The sequence below is a fragment of the Benincasa hispida genome, chromosome 12 (assembly GCF_009727055.1).
Source record: "Benincasa hispida cultivar B227 chromosome 12, ASM972705v1, whole genome shotgun sequence".
Taxonomy (NCBI): Eukaryota; Viridiplantae; Streptophyta; class Magnoliopsida; order Cucurbitales; family Cucurbitaceae; genus Benincasa; species Benincasa hispida.
The window spans coordinates 18343717-18359862 of NC_052360.1; the positions used below are offsets into that span (position 1 = coordinate 18343717).

Genomic DNA, 16146 nt, shown 5'->3' on the forward strand with positions numbered 1-16146 from the left:
GAGGAGCCATGTCAAATACATAGGTGTACACGATGTGGTCAAAGAGGACATAACAACAAAATGTGCAGACAAACATTAATAACACTTAACACTGGCCTATCTAGGCTCAACGATATATAATTTCTATGCCCAACATAAAGTTATAAATGAGCGATCGTTTAGTTATTCATGGGCAATCAATTAGTTATTTATATACAGTCGCTTGGTTATTTGTGGGCGATTACTTAAATATTTATGGGCGATCGCTTAGTTATTTGTGGGCGATCGCTTAGTTATTATGTGCGATCATTTATTTCGATCTATGCGATAGCTTAGTTATTTCTATGTGATCGCTTTATTATTTGTATGCTATTGCTTTGTTATTTGTATGCGTTATTGTAGTTATTATGTTTGATCGTTTAGTTAGTTTTGGGTGATTGCTTAGTTAAATGTACAATGTAATTTGAATTCTATTACCATAAATATTTATTTGCCCACAACTGGGCAACATATTGTTTCCTATATAATGCCATATTAACCTATGTTAAGCTAGCCCTATCAACACCAGTTACACATTATTCTATAAATTTAACAAAAAAGATGCTACAGTCTAGAGACTTGGCCTCTTGGAAGGTCATCTTTATTCTCTTCACTTCCCATTTCCCATATTTGAACCTCCTACGTTGAATGTCAAATTGGATAGAAATAAATATCGAAGGTATTGCTCTGGCCACGGCTAAGATGGTTATCAACTATGTCGCTACCTATGTAGTTTGACATGGAGTAAAATACAAAGAATATGCACCTCTCAAGATCGATGGCAAGCATAAGCCAGTGTTGTTTGATGTTGATTGGCCCAATATGAAGTCAACATCTGTCAACGCTGGCTTGTATTCTTCATATTGTTCAAGCACATAGTTAGTGAAGAAGTGAGAGTCCGCCCAAAACCACATGTGTGCTTCATGATCCAACCAACTTGCCACATTGTCATCCTCCATTTCAAGACTTTCTGACTGGATCTTAGAAGCAATTCCTTCTGGCTCCATCAAAGCCCCTGGGAAAGGCAAGATGTAAATACACGGTTGAGTGAAGGGTAGTTTCAATAAATATGTGAAATTTCCTCACCGTAAAGCTCGAATCAACCACCATGAATCGGTACTTGCACATGTCAAGTTTTGAGTGCAACTTCTGATGCACGTGCATCAATAGGAGATCTATGATCTTGTCAAACAAAGAAAAATATAATTATAAATACTATAAATTCTAAATGATCATGTAAAATTATCTTAAAGATCGTGTATAAAAATACTCACATCTCCAAGCACCCAGTGTTTTGAAGAAATCCTTGGTCCTAAAGATATATACTACCCTCCACTCCTCATTTTTGGTTTTAGGATGACTTTTTCATTTTTTGTATGCATTCCACAGAACATTTGGGACTAGAAAGCATGAGAATAGGAACTAACAATCCTTATGAGGAAGTGTACAGGGACCAAGGGATTAGGATTGATAACACTAGTGGTCGGTTTCAATCCCACTACAGGTGATTGAGCTTCTTGAGATTGGGGTTGAGAAGATTTTGAAGGTGAATGAGGTGGTTGAGGATCACTTGAATGAGGGGGTTGAGGGTCACTAGAAACAAAATCTCCCCTTTGAAGTAAATCGGACACGAGGATTTCCATGAGCAGCGGAAGGATCTTTCCAAATTTCAATTGTATATGAACAACAACAATTATAGTCACAAACAGAAACATACGGTTATGCATAAATCGAAATTACAACATGCTTTTCTACAGATCAAGGGAAAGAGTTAACAAACCTTTGAAGACTCATCTTCAAGATCCTTGATCACGAACGCTTGATCACAACAACACAGCAACACACGAATGCTCGTCCAACACGACCGCCACACTACACGATCATAGCGAACTCGAACAAAGTGATCACCAAGGTCACGAATACCTCGAACACCACGAACAGCCTCCACAGAACCTCAACTATGTCGAGTTGAGTATGACACCACCAAAATGTTATCTTGATATTATCGGTGTGAGAATCCAGAGGGTGGGCTCTGTGTGGACTTGGTTAGAGGTGAGAATCTGGAGGAAGGGCAATCGTGCAAATGATCGAGCAAGTGGGAGAAGATAAAGTCTATCGTATAGGTCGATGCCCAATCATTTAACAAAAGCTATGCGATCGTCTAGCTGAGTGTCTATCGTGTAAGAACACTCCATGATTGTCTAGTCTCTCCAAGCTATCGTTTAGTAAATCTGATTTACTTGACAACTATTCTGTGAGTAATTTCTGAGATAGGAAATCTCAAAATCAAACCTACCAAAAATAGGAAAACATTTTTCCTTTTATCTCACGCCTACTATGAAACTACCAATAACCTCCCACTTAATTGGTTATTAAAGAAAAAAAGATAATTATCCAATAATTAATATTATTATAAATATAAATGATAACTAACTTACCATAATATATTTATAATCTATAGTTTTAATGTTTCATCTCATGAAACATACAAGCCATAACTCTTTTTCTATTTCATGGCACTTAATGTAAATCTCATTTACATTAATCCTCCATTTGATGTATCTCATACACCATATCTATCATATCATATATAATCGAACTACCTCTTGTTAATTTGAACATTTCAAATCAAACCCAATAACTGATCCTCAACTTGAATCCATTGAGCTACCAAGGGGACCTTATGGACCTGTAGCTCGAAGCTTCAACGGTACGTGAATAACTGACTAAACTCTTTAGTCAGGGGATCCACCATTTGTTAACTGCCAGACACTCCACTAAAGTCTGACAGTTGAACTCTCCTTACTACAGATATATTATGTGTTCATCTTAATCAATCAACAATGCGACAATCCTTCATAGATTGCTCGTAAGTACAGCTGGACCAATAACCGTTATGCCCCTGTAGTTACATCTAACTCCTTAAGTACCACTGATCCCTCTAATGAATATAAGTCATAGTCCTACTATGACTGAGTCCTCTCTTCCAAAGAGAAGTTGTGGCCACTATGTTTAAGCCCCGGAATCAGCCCTTAAGGGAGCAGTCTATCTACTTACCCTACTTCGGGGAAAGAGTGAATTCCATCTTGTGTAAGTGAGTTCCTAGCTCCAAAATCAGACAAGTCCCCAAAAAGGTAGGCATGTTGAGTTGGCAATATGACCACTCTCACCCATACTAATTAAAGGACCACCCTCAAAGGCAGGAGTTCTCAAAACACTCAAGATTGAGGTCATGTCACCTATAGTTGTTTAGGTGAGATGTAAGTCTCCAGTATTAACGGCGTTATATACAAAGCCTAGTCATCTCGTGGTTCGGTCTTATACAAACTCTTTGTATAGGACACCCTCGCTTGCATGTCTCCACATGAATGGTCAGAATCTACCATTTGTAGTAGTTTACAACACTTGCAAACCCCTACAAAGCGGGCCGTATCCGTAGTGTCACAAAGATTAGAAATCCCTCCTTAATCCTTATACTACAGACCTATTTAGGTTATCACTTAAAACATGATCCACTTGTATATCTCATATACATGCTTAAGTTTACATAAGATAACCATGAAACTTTGTTTATTGGATATGAGTAAATTCCAGAATGAAATAACAATTATTTTATTCATAAACAATATGTATAATTATAAACAACGAGACTCCGGGAGAATTAGGACACCAATCCTAACACCTTTTCCCTCTTTTCACATCCTTAAGAGTGAACTTGATTGGTTTTTTCCTTTTCCGGCGCTCCCGGTCATTTTTATCCTACATTTAAATTATAAGTCGGTGACAGTACGATGTTAAGATAACTAATTCATGCAATAGCTTTACTTTGACTTCAGTGGCCTCCTTTTGAGTTGAAGTCTCCACAACCTGGGCTGAATCCAAATCGAAATGGTCCCTAAGATTAAATGCTTGAGTGGGGAGTTCACGTATTTCATCAGCGGTCTGATGAACTGGCTATTCATTGACAGTTGGACCCTCCACCTGCAATTCATTGACATGTTCATGTGCATTGATCTGAGGGGGATCTTCTCCATGCTCTTTGTGGGTATTGTTACCATCATCATTATTATCATCACGAGAAATCCCCTCATTATTGTCCCTCTCATCATGATGAGTCCTTATATTATTACTATCCCGAACAAATCAAACGAAAATCCAAATGATCATTTAATAATCTTTAAGACTATGATTAGAAAATCCAAACGATCATTTAAGACTATCTACACGATCGTCTATATTTTCTAAACGATCATTTAAGAGTATGTGAATGATTTCCTAGAAAATATAAAAAATCGCTTAGATTATCTAAACGGTCATTTAATAATCCAAATAATCGTCTATATTTTCTAAATGATCATTTAAGAATATGTAAACGATCTTTTAGAAAAGGTAGGCAATCGTTTAGATTAATAATCCTAAGCGATCGTCTATATCTTTTAAACGATCATTTAAGAATATGTAAACGATCGCTTAGAAAATATAAGCGATCTAAACAATCGTTTAATAATTCTAAACGATCGTCTATATTTTCTAAACGATCATTTAAGAATATGTAGACGATCGTTTAGAAAATATAAGCGATCGTTTAGGTTATCTAAATGATCATTTAATAATCCTAAACGATCGTCTATATTTTCTAAACGATCATTTAAGAATATGTAAACGATCACTTAGAAAATATAAGCGATCATTTAGATTATCTAAACGATCGTCTATATTTTCTAGAAAATCATTTAAGAATATGTAAATGATCCTTTAGAGAGTGTAAACGATCGTTTATTAATCCTAAGCGATTGTCTATATTTTCTAAACGATCATTTAAGAATATGTAAACAATCACTTAGAAAATATAAGCGATCGCTTAGATTATCTAGATAATCGTTTAGATCATAAACGATTGTCTATATTTTCTAAACAATCATTTAAGAATATGTAAATGATCGTTTAGAAAATGTAAGCGATCGTTTAGATTATCTAAACGATCGTTTAATAATCCTAAACGATCTTCTATATTTTTTAAACGATCATTTAAGACTATCTAAATGATCGTTTAGAAAATATAAGTGACCAGATTATCTAAACAATCTTATAAGACTATGTAAACGATCGTTACCATTTGAGAATATCTAAATGACTATACAAAAATACATACCTCATTTAGACGATGGACTATCATCTTTGTTTTGTTCAATTATTGGCCCACTAGATGATGTTAGACAGTAAATGTATCTCCCATTTGACAGACCATGGTAGTCAAGTTCGCCAAATCTTTGCGAACTTCTTTAATTTCCTCCCTAAGGACCTTGTAGGATTTGGAATGACGATGTCTTGAGGACTTCTGCTGCCTCTTGCCCTTCAGGGGGTTAGTCTAAACTGGTATACGTGGTTCCGAATCTATACATTGCACATTTATAGGTGATCTACATTGGGTTCATGCTCTTTGTGCCTCCCAGAGGAATCATGAGTATCGATGGAGTATTCAACCCTTTCAATCCTTCTTTCTCCAACAATATAAACCACATTAAATCATTCCAGTCGGTCCTCCTTGTACCTTATCTCCTCTGCGCTAGGTACAAGTCTCGATACAACAATAGTCTGTACATAAACAACTGAGCAAGTTAAAATGCATGAAACTATAAACAAATGAGTAAGTCAGAAGCAATCGGTTACTTACTTTTTTCGGTTGGAAAACATTATTTCTCAATGATTGGTAAGATGGAGCACGAGAACAAATTCATCTAAGAATTCTAGGAATTGTAACTTTGTTGACTTTGGTGGCTATAAACTTACTTGATGTGGATAAAATTTCGTAAGCCCAAACCTATGATATGAGAACTTTGTTATAAGTATATAACACACAGGTTCAATATATATTAAAGTGAATTATAAACAAAAGTACATACCTGGAATGCAAGTGCGAATCCCTTTATACATATGAGGCACGGTGATCATTTTCTGATTTCTTTGAATCCTATGCCTCTTTCTTCCCATACATGATAGTCTTCATGCTATTTAATGTATGTTTATAAAAGAGAGAAGACCAGTTGTATATGTACACAGACTTCAAGGTCATCGACAATCACAAATATATTCACATCGAATTGAGTTTTCTTGTCTTTTCCAATCATCACCGTTTCAATGAATAGTGCCAATGCAACCTTGACAGCATTTTCATCATTAGTAAAATTGAACTTCTTGAATGCGGTCTCCACATCCTTGCAAGAACTATACTTTTCATTTGAGTCCTTCGGTCTAAGAATGAGTTCTTGCAACCTTTCACCACTTGTTTCTCTTTCTACTATTTATCTGACCGTCCATAACCTAATTATCAGGTTAAAATCGTCTTGGGAGAATGTTATCTTCTTCTTTAGAATGTTGAATGATATAACGTCTGGGTTTGCATTTGCTATCTCATTTAACAGAAAGTGGTGCAAAAGTTGTCCATTAAAAATAAGATCTATATCTAACAGTGGACAAAAGGCAGTTTTCCTATACAATCTCATTCATTCTTCTGTCAACTTATTCTTAATCACAGAGGCAGTTTTGTGGACTTGACAAGAGACTGTAGCAGGGAAATATTTCTTAGCAGTACATCCATCTTACCAATCTGACAAGTGTGTACACTACAACAATTAGTAAATAATCGCATAAAAAAAATTAAACATCGCATAACAGATATCTCAACGATTGCGTAACAGTTAGCTAAACAATCGCATAACAGATAGCTAAACAATTGCACGATATAAACCTAAACGATCACACAATAAATAACTAAACGATCGCGTAATAGTTAGCTAGACGATCACATAACAAATAGCTAAACAATCGCACGATATAAACCCAAACGTTCACACAATAAATATCTAAACGGTCGCGTAACAGATCTAAATGATCACACGATATAAACCCAAAACGATCGCACGATATAAACCTAAACGATTGCATAATAAATATCTAAACAATCACTTAGTATTCTCTATTCGATTGCGTAGTAATCTCTATCTGATCGCTTAGTAATCTCTATCTGATCGCTTAGTAATATCTAAACACTCGCTTAGTATTCTCTATCCGATCACTTAGTATTCTCTCAACGATCGATTATGAACGAATACGCGATTAAACCCTAAAAGATAGTCAAACCTCGAATATCAATATGCATTCTTCAAGGAGAAGAGTCTCATATCTTTCAGATCACGACGATGGTGGCAAGTGCGTAGATATGACCTGCGAAAAACCTGCGAAGAGTGCTAAACTAAAGTTCGAAGAGAAAGCATGAGCAAATTCGAGAGAAAATTCTTTGAAGAGAAATACTTTGAGAAGAAAATGAAGGAAATGACCTATCGTTGTAAAGTATTCGTAGAGGCACGCGGATACCAAACGGTCTGAAGGCTTTTTAAAATTGAGGGTAATTTTAGAATTTCACATGGACAAAAAGTAGTAGTAGAAAAGTTTTTAAGAAAAGGTCATTGATAGAAAAGTTTTTTTGTTTTTAGATCATTTTGTGAAATTTTTCTTATATTTTATATCTGTGAGTTCCAACTGAATCGATTTTTTAGTTTTTGTTTGTAAATTATTATTAATTATACATTTAAAAAAGCACGCAAAAACATCTATCACATCATTCTTCTCGAAAATTCCTCATTACAAATATAATCCTCTAAAAGTATCCTCAATTAAAATCTCAAATCAACGAATTGGTTTTTCCTACATAATAAAGTATAAAATCAATATAAGCTATATTAACTTTTAAAAACAAAATATTAGATAAATAAAAAAACACCTTTTTTTTTTAATTTTTTTAATTTTTAATTTTTTTTTAATTTTTATTTTTATAAAGGCATTGATTTGCTAAAAGCCACAAACAAACAACAAACGAATAAAGACAAAAATTCAAGAAAAAATATATAATTCGAAAGAGATCTCAAGACGAAGAGTCCTCTTAGATTTCCAAGAGAAGTCTCAAGTTACTTAGAAAAAAAATGTTACATGAATTCAAATTGTATTGAATTAGTATATGGATTATGTGAAGATAGAATTGGTATTGTAGAAAAAAACATTGTTTTAAGACACTTTTTATATAGAAAGAAAAAAGAAAAAGGAAAAAAAAAAAAAAAACTTAAGCTATCCAAATATTTCCTCTCTCAAAATCTTACTGAGGTATCAAATATAAATATGTTAGGATGCACTTGACTTTTCTAACATTTCTCTATAGTATTGCATTAGCTAAATGCATTTAAAGAAATCTTATACACATTTGTAGACTTAACATTATCAATATAAAACAAAACTTGTGGATTATGTATGATCAATTTTAAGATTTGAATTGACTAACCAAAATTTAATATTTCAACTAATACAATTATTAGTTTGAGAGCACACATTTTTTTGTTTTACTTATTCTTTTCATTAAATCCTTGATATCTTAGAACGTTAAAATTAACTAATAAAATGATAATCAATAGTCAAAATTTACTTAGTCAATTGAGTTGAGAATGTTCCAACATACATATTGCTTTTGGGTAAATAATATAAAGGGGGAAAAATAAACATTTGATCTCCAAACTCTGTAATTGGTGTCTATTTAATCTTTTAAGGTTTTTATACTTTACTTCATAAGGCCTAGAAAATAGTCCTAAATGACAATTGAGTTAACTTGTTAATTAACTAATGGAAAAATGACGACAATATGACATGTTGAGGTGACAAATTTCTAATTCCTATATTTTTAGATAACTTATATTTAGAAATCATAAACAAATTACATCTTATAAGAATACATTAATATAAACAAAAAATCACTCAAAAAATACTTCCATGACTCCCATGTTTACAATGGTTCATTAGGATAAAATTACAAAATACTACCAACCTTTGCTTTATTTTCAATTCTCACTACCCATTCACATAATATAGAATTCACTTCTTCTGGTAGCTCATCATGTGGGCAATGCCCTGAAATTTTGATCATATAAGAAACTGAAGTTAGAATAGGAAAAATAAATTTTACGAAAGCTCAACTGATTAATACGTATATACTCTCCACTAAAAGGTCAGAGATTTGAGTCATTCCATCTTGATTTATTGAACTAAAGTGAACAACTATTTTCTCAACTTACCAGCATCCAATTCCTTGATTATAACCCCAACACAATGCTCTTTAAACATGCCCAACAGAGACTTGGAGTTGTAGATAGGATCTTTCATTCCCTATGAAATGCACATTGCAAACTTTGTAAGTAGGGTTTCCTTATTCTACTACTTTTTCCCTCTTTTTTGGACTAAATTTAACTAGAGCTACAACCCATGCTCCTCCTCCTACACACCTTTTTCTATACATACCAAAAAAATTATTTTTTTTTTAAAATCAATTACCACGTGATAGTTTTTAATTGACTGCAGCAGAGGTTGCACAATATGTTGCACCCAAGTTTTTTTTTCATATAATCATGTAGTCAGAACTTCAATTTGTAACAATTTAACCTATGTATTCTTAAATTTATAACAATTTAGTCACCAAACTATAATATGTAACAACTTTTTTTTGATAAAAATAATATGTAACAATTTAATTCATAGTTTGAAAAATTCTATCAATATTAAGTGACACATTTTATTATGTAACAACTTGGACCTTTTTTTATTATTATTTGATAATTAATTTTATATTTCTTAAAGTAAAATTTGTTTTCTCACAATTCCTTTACCATAATTTTCATCTTTTTTTTTTTTAAAAAAAGACAGTAAATGATATTGAGAAGAAAGGTTAGATAAATGAAGGGGATGATTTTAGAGATTGGAAATGAAAGGAGAGTAAACGGTATTGAAGAAGAGAGGAAAAATAGAGAAGTATTAGACCATAGATTGAAACAAAGAAGAGGGAGGTGATGGAAGTAAATAAAAGATTTTTGTCTATATATATTAACGATAAAAACATTTCTTTAAATATTTTTTTGGAAGATTAAGAGTATTAAAGCAACTTTTGAAAGTGTAAAGATATTTTTGAATGAAGTACAAATAGTTCCTATCCATATAATAGCATTAAGTGTATTTTTTAACTTTTCTTTGAAAGTTTGAGGATATTGTTGAATCATTTGAAAGTTGAAGGGTATTTTTGAAACAAAGTACTAACATTTTTTATCCAAAACAACAATGATGATATTTTTAAAATTTTTAGGGTATTGTTGACACTTTTGAAAATTTAAGGATATTTTTGAAACATAGTACAAAGATAAGAGGTATTTCTATAATTTTTTTTTTTTTTTAAAGAATTTTAAATCAAGTTTGAAAGTTAAACGACATGCGAGGTTGGTGGAATTTAAACCTCTAACTTCTCGCTGAAGTATATATTTAAACCAATTGAATAATACTCAGGTTGACTTTTAAATCAAGCTATAACGATTATAGAAGGAAGAATTTTCATCAGCAAAATAGTAATGGTATGTCAAAATATTGTTGATTGGGTTGGAGATACTATATGTTTTTTATCCAAAAAAAAGACATGCACACCAAAAACATTGAAAACTTACCCGCTTCATATTACCTAGAACATATCAGTCTTACCCGACCAAAAATAGTTATTTTTAAGTACAACAGATGTGAGTATAAAAATTTGAACATTCAATCTCAAGACGAGTACATGTCAATTATCTCCAAGTCATGCTCATGTTAGTCTGAAATAACTTGCGTCGAAAACTGGCTCAGAGATAATTTAGATCATAAAAATATTCTAATCAAAACATGACTCAATTGATTAAGACATATATAACAACACATAAAGATGAACATAAAATTTAAAAAGATGAGGGAAGAAAATGAAAAATTGCACAAACAATAAGATCTAAGCCATTGTTTTACCTGGATGACAAGAACCCTTTCTTCCAATCCTTCCAACAGATAATTCAGTGGAACTGAAAGATCAAAGCTGAAAATACTTTCTAGAAGCACCAGACCACCAGGATCTTTCGACTTTTTATAATCTGTTAAGGTGATATTTGATGGCAAAACTTACACAATATATGTAATGAAAAGTGAAACTGATATAATTTCTATAAATAATAACAAAAGCTTAGAGAAGAGGATACAGCTCTTAGCATCTCATTGATAAGCCAATCATCAGCTCGCTCTGTTCTCTGCACAGCAATATAATGATAGAAACTTCTCAAGTTCTATGACATAAAAGACAAGGAAATAGTAAGAAATTGGGACATAATTAAGTTCACAAACAGTAGGATAGCAATTCTTGAGTATGTCCTTAGTTTTCAGTCTTAAGTAAGATAGAAGGAGTCGAGCACCCAACCATGCAGCAACAGAAATCTGTCTCTCCTATATTGCAAATGCAACAATATGTGAAAGTCAGGATAATATTGGTTAAAAACCGTAAAAAAGGGAAAACAATGTTAAATCTCCTTTTACTTCTATATTTCTAAATTTTTAGGTTGAATTTATTTTCGGAAATTTATAGTGGAGAACAAAATTAGTTGTGACATTTTGTAAATTTGTTAATGTTAGAATGTCTTGAATAGGTTATCTGACACATTGAATGACCAAGCACGAGACTCTCGCTCTCAAACCTAAGTTGTATACCTATGTTATTTATAAGTATGACCTTAGGGTTTAGCCTAGAGGCGCCTCTGCAATCTATCCTATCAAAATATTTTTATTTAATAATAAACTGCTCTCTCACTCTGTCCGTGGACGAAGCTAACACACTATGAACCAAATAAATTCTTGTGTTGATCTTTATTGTTTATATTTTATCGCTTTTTCTATTTTTCAATTTCATAATAGTTACATAGAAAATTTCATTTGTACATGTGAATATATCATCAGTAGAATAAAGTAAATCAATGATATACCAGTATAGAGTGTATAAGTAATATATTGTCTTTGTATTATTGATAAAGTACATCAATTTTTTTAGCAAAATAGGGTGTGAAGAAATTCAAACTGTAGACATCTTAGTTGTTAACACATAAGATATACTAGTCAAACTATGCCCACTTTGTCAAATATGCCATTAGTTAATATATAATCAAGGTTGTCAAATCGAAATTCAATTTGTGTATCGTGCATCGCAACGTATCATGTATCATAAGTTTTAATTTGGTGTATATATATAAATATGGAAGCTTAAATTAGATAAATAAATAGTATTTATTAAATTAATTCAAAATAAATGAAAAGTCATTTTTATTCAAAAAAAAATTAAAAAAATAATAATGAAAAGCCTATGGACAAACCCATAGTCAGTAATTCATCAGAATGTTCCAATTCAAAACGATTCACACGATTCAGAAGATTGAATCGTGCGATACATGAAATTTGAAATTCACAATCACGAGTTGAATTGTTTTGCCTTCGTTCCGATACGTATCGTAGGATACGTATTTAACAACCTTGAATATAATACATATAGGGTCTTACATTTGTCATTTAGTACAACATATTTCATTATGAGAAAATTTTACTATAATTTAGGCCAACTTGGCCAAAAATCCTACATTATAACCTTCAAAACACGTCTATTTTAGCACCTATAGTTTTAAGAAATAAATAGGCACCTACAAGGACTGTGTGGGAGGGCATTGGATTCAAGTTATGGCCTCTTTTGCCTGATATTTCAAGAATGACCTAACTGTTATTAAAAAAGAAAAAAGAAAAGAAAAGCTTCTATTATATTAATAAAAGTTGATTCTACCCAACAAGAAAAACTTCAGAATTTTGTAAAGAATAATTTGTGTTTTACGTAAGAAAAATCAAGCAATAAGGGTTCAATTTATGTTTAATGCCCACTCACCCTGCTTATGTGGCCTTGACACACAATTGTATTAACATGCTAATTCACATATTCAGGGAGTTGGGTGAGGTAGAGTTACAAGTCTATTCCAGCCTTGTTCAACTCAAAAAATTGTTAAACTACAGGACTTACTAACTAGCAAAGCTGAAAAATAATAATGTTCACAAAACTCACCTTTTCGAAGGGCAAAAAAGAATATCCTGGAATTACACTGCCAGCACTATTGATGAGGACGATGGATTTGACCAAAGCGGGCCAAAGACAAGCGACAATAGCGACAATATAACCTGAAAAGCAAGCAAGCAAACTTCCACGAATGTGTTATATATAGGAAATAAGTTTTGAGAGTTTATACAAATAAATCCAGTAGGATTGTACATACCACCAATTGAATTTCCAACAAGATGTACTGGTCTACCCACAACTCCAACGATAAAATCTCTAAGAAATTCAGCCCACATTTGTTCACTATACACTATGTTTGGCTTTTCTGAACTCCCAAATCCCAACATTGTTACAGCCCAAACTTGATTTCCACCGTCAGCAAGGCCATGTATATTGTCTCGGAAATGTTCCAAAAAAGCACCAAAACCATGCACGAGAAGAATGGCAGGGCCGTCACATCCAACAACTGTGTACTGAAAAAGGGACCTATCTTGAGGGAAGTAGGCATTACACAAATTGCCAAAACTTTGTAGAGAATATACCAATCGAACAACTTATTTTTGTTTAAGAACAATCGAAAGCACAAAGTCTCGAGCAATCGAAAGTTAAAAGATAACAAAGATACTGGATTCTCATCAGCTTTTATCTTTTTTCTCATTTATGGAACCGACCTGTACAAGAAAGCCATTCCATCTCCAAGTCCGATAAGAATGACTTCCCAAACGTCTTCCTTTGCCCTTCAGACTCATAAGCCAATACCACTGCGTTGTGAAAATTAATGAGAAACTAAAGATACTTTTATATTTTAATTCATCTATAAATTTAAATTTTCATTCAGTAAGACCAACTTCTAGAACCAACCAATCAAACAGAAGTACATTTTCAAATTTTAAACAAAATAACGTACCTCTGAGGAGAGAACAGCATCGGCTGCTGCAGCAACAGTGCGTGCAGAGTACCCAAAAGGAGATAGAAACCCAGCATTTCTTTCCTTTTCGTATTTGATGGCTTCATAATGCACTTTCCTTTTAGAAATTATTCCCAGATGAATGGAAGGACCAAAGAGTTTGATAAATGAAGCTCCATCCCGGCTTTCAGAATTGCGTACCATTTCATGTAATCTGCATAAAACGTAAACAGACTTCAATGACCAATCTAATGAATAGTTGAAACAAATATGAATGCTTCAAGATATTCTTTTTCATCATAAAATGGAAATGAGAATAGAACAAGAATATGAATGCTTTGTGCTTCTGTTCTCAGTGATGAATAAGGTTTACAAATTTACAGATTGGTAGAAATAGCTGAAAAGGATATAAAAAATTACATGGCAAGATCATTAGAATCAATTGAGTGAAATGATGGGTGAACAAAAGATACCAATATGGAAAAGGAAACGAATAAAAGGGTTGCAAATCCCTTAGAACTTAGATGATAGTCTGAGCTTGAGTTCTCTCTGTTTTTTTTTTTTTTTTTTTGACCTTGTTTCCTAGAAGCATAGTGAATGAGAGTAAGAGAGAAATATGAACACCTACGCCTGCCAATCATCTCGAGATGTTCCCTCATTGTATCTTATGTATGCAGCTAAAGCATTCAACACATCTTCTGTACCTCCCCTCATGAGATTCTTCCCTCTTTCTGTAGAAAAAATCGATTTCCCCATTCCCTCTGTCCTGGGTTCTTTTGAACTCGGATTGTTTTCGTTGCTTCCTCTTTTAGAACATTTAGCCCGAAAAATATCTTCAGCTGTTGAATTCTTGATTGAATCCCAATCTTCACTTGGTTCGTACAATCGAGTACTATTCACAAATTCCTTCAAGGCATCAAATGTGGGCATGGTACCTAATGATTTTATCCCAACTTATCATACAAACGAAAGATTCTCTACCATGGATGCCACTCTCGTTCTCCAAAGGAAAAATTTATGCACAGAACGTACCCCAGTTCAATTCCAGTTCCAAGCAGGGTAATGTTGGAGAAGAATGCGGAGAAGTTACAGGAAGTTGAAGCTTTCTAAACTCGTCGTATGATTCAGGTAAGGCCTCTAAGCTCTGATAAATACAGCACCAATGTATAAAAAAACAACAAGTGAAAGCAGCAAAGTAAAGGAGATGATTAGAGTAAAATGGACAAACCTTTATATCGTAAAATGGCGTCCTCCAAATTGTTAGATTTGGACTCTGAATCAGAGTGGACAAAGTCTGAGATACATCATCCATCAACACACATAACTCGTGTTCTACTTCTTCCTCAGCAAATACATGGGTAGCTTTAACCTGTTCAAAACCTTGAAATTGAATTCAAAAACACAAGAAAAAACGAATTACACGAATGGTTCTTGAGAAATTAAGCCCCAAATAACACTTATGAACCCTAGAAAAATAAATCGTCACCTCACCTGAACTACAAGCTCACGGAGTACAGATTCCGCATCCCCAAACTTGATTAATAAATCCAAACCCCGATCCCTGAGTGAATACCTGAGGGATTCCAATGCAAGAAGAATAATCTCAAGCATTTCATCAGAAAACCCTGCACATACATTTATTAAAGTTGATTCATCATGTAATGAACATTTGTATCCACACTGCGATTAAATCAATCAATAATCTGAATAGAGACACATAGAGAGAGAGAGAGAGAGAGAGATTACGTGAAAGAATGCGGGAATCAAAGATGTAGAGAGGGATGAGAGCGGGGAAGTGGGAGGCGGCGGCATGGAGAGCAGGATGATCGTGGATTCGGAGGTCATGTTTGAACCAAAGAACGGCGAGTTGTCCGGTGTTGGGATTTGCAGAAGATTGGGTTGTGGCCGGAAATGCAGAAGAACGACGGCGAGGAGGTGGAGGAGAGAAGAAATGAAAAGAAGTAGAAGGGGAGAAGTTGAAGATGGACATGGAAATGGAGTTTGTGGAAGGGGAAGCTAAGGCTGGTTGGGATTTTTCCGTTGAAAATTGTGGCGCGGATTCATTCTGTTTTTTATTAAGAGCAAAACTGCTGCACCATCGTTTTCCAGCCAGCCACGTGGCCCAATCAAATGATGCCACTTCAAACTTTTTAATTTTTTTTTTTAAAAAGTATATTTGTTTTAGCAATAAAATGTTCACGTCTCAATTTGAAGGAAATATTAATTAAAATATCAAGGATAAATATGAATTTATACCCAA

The 16146-nt window shown here is 33.5% G+C and overlaps 1 protein-coding gene across 7 annotated transcripts; it reads right to left on the minus strand.

Annotated features, from left to right (window-relative positions):
• Positions 1-8718: 8718 nt before the first annotated feature.
• LOC120067727 lies at positions 8719-15945 on the minus strand. 7 transcript variants are annotated; one of them, XM_039019282.1, is made up of 14 exons: positions 15633-15944; positions 15378-15511; positions 15115-15255; positions 14919-15030; positions 14515-14821; positions 13887-14100; positions 13651-13740; positions 13197-13452; positions 12989-13101; positions 11242-11340; positions 11100-11147; positions 10873-10983; positions 9135-9225; positions 8719-8970 (listed from the first exon to the last, which is right to left on the minus strand). In XM_039019282.1, exons 1-14 carry the CDS (start codon positions 15874-15876, stop codon positions 8870-8872), a joined length of 2061 nt encoding a protein of 686 aa, XP_038875210.1. In that variant the 5' UTR covers positions 15877-15944; the 3' UTR covers positions 8719-8869. The 7 variants fall into 7 exon arrangements, 4 of the variants coding, with proteins under 4 accessions (XP_038875210.1, XP_038875212.1, XP_038875211.1 ...); XM_039019284.1 differs by lacking the exon at positions 11242-11340 and having other exon boundaries at positions 15633-15945; XM_039019283.1 differs by lacking the exon at positions 11242-11340 and having other exon boundaries at positions 11100-11183; positions 15633-15945.
• Between the last annotated feature and the right edge of the window lie 201 nt (positions 15946-16146).

Excerpts from the sequence above, each read along its gene's own strand:
- LOC120067727 (XM_039019282.1), bottom strand. The coding sequence starts at position 15,876 with ATGTCCATCTTCAACTTCTCCCCTTCTACTTCTTTTCATTTCTTCTCT. Across the intron at positions 15,031-15,114 it reads CGCCATTTTACGATATAAAG|AGCTTAGAGGCCTTACCTGA; the intron begins GTTTGTCCATTT and ends TGTATTTATCAG. Across the intron at positions 10,984-11,099 it reads TCAATGAGATGCTAAGAGCT|TCGAAAGATCCTGGTGGTCT; the intron begins GTATCCTCTTCT and ends GATTATAAAAAG.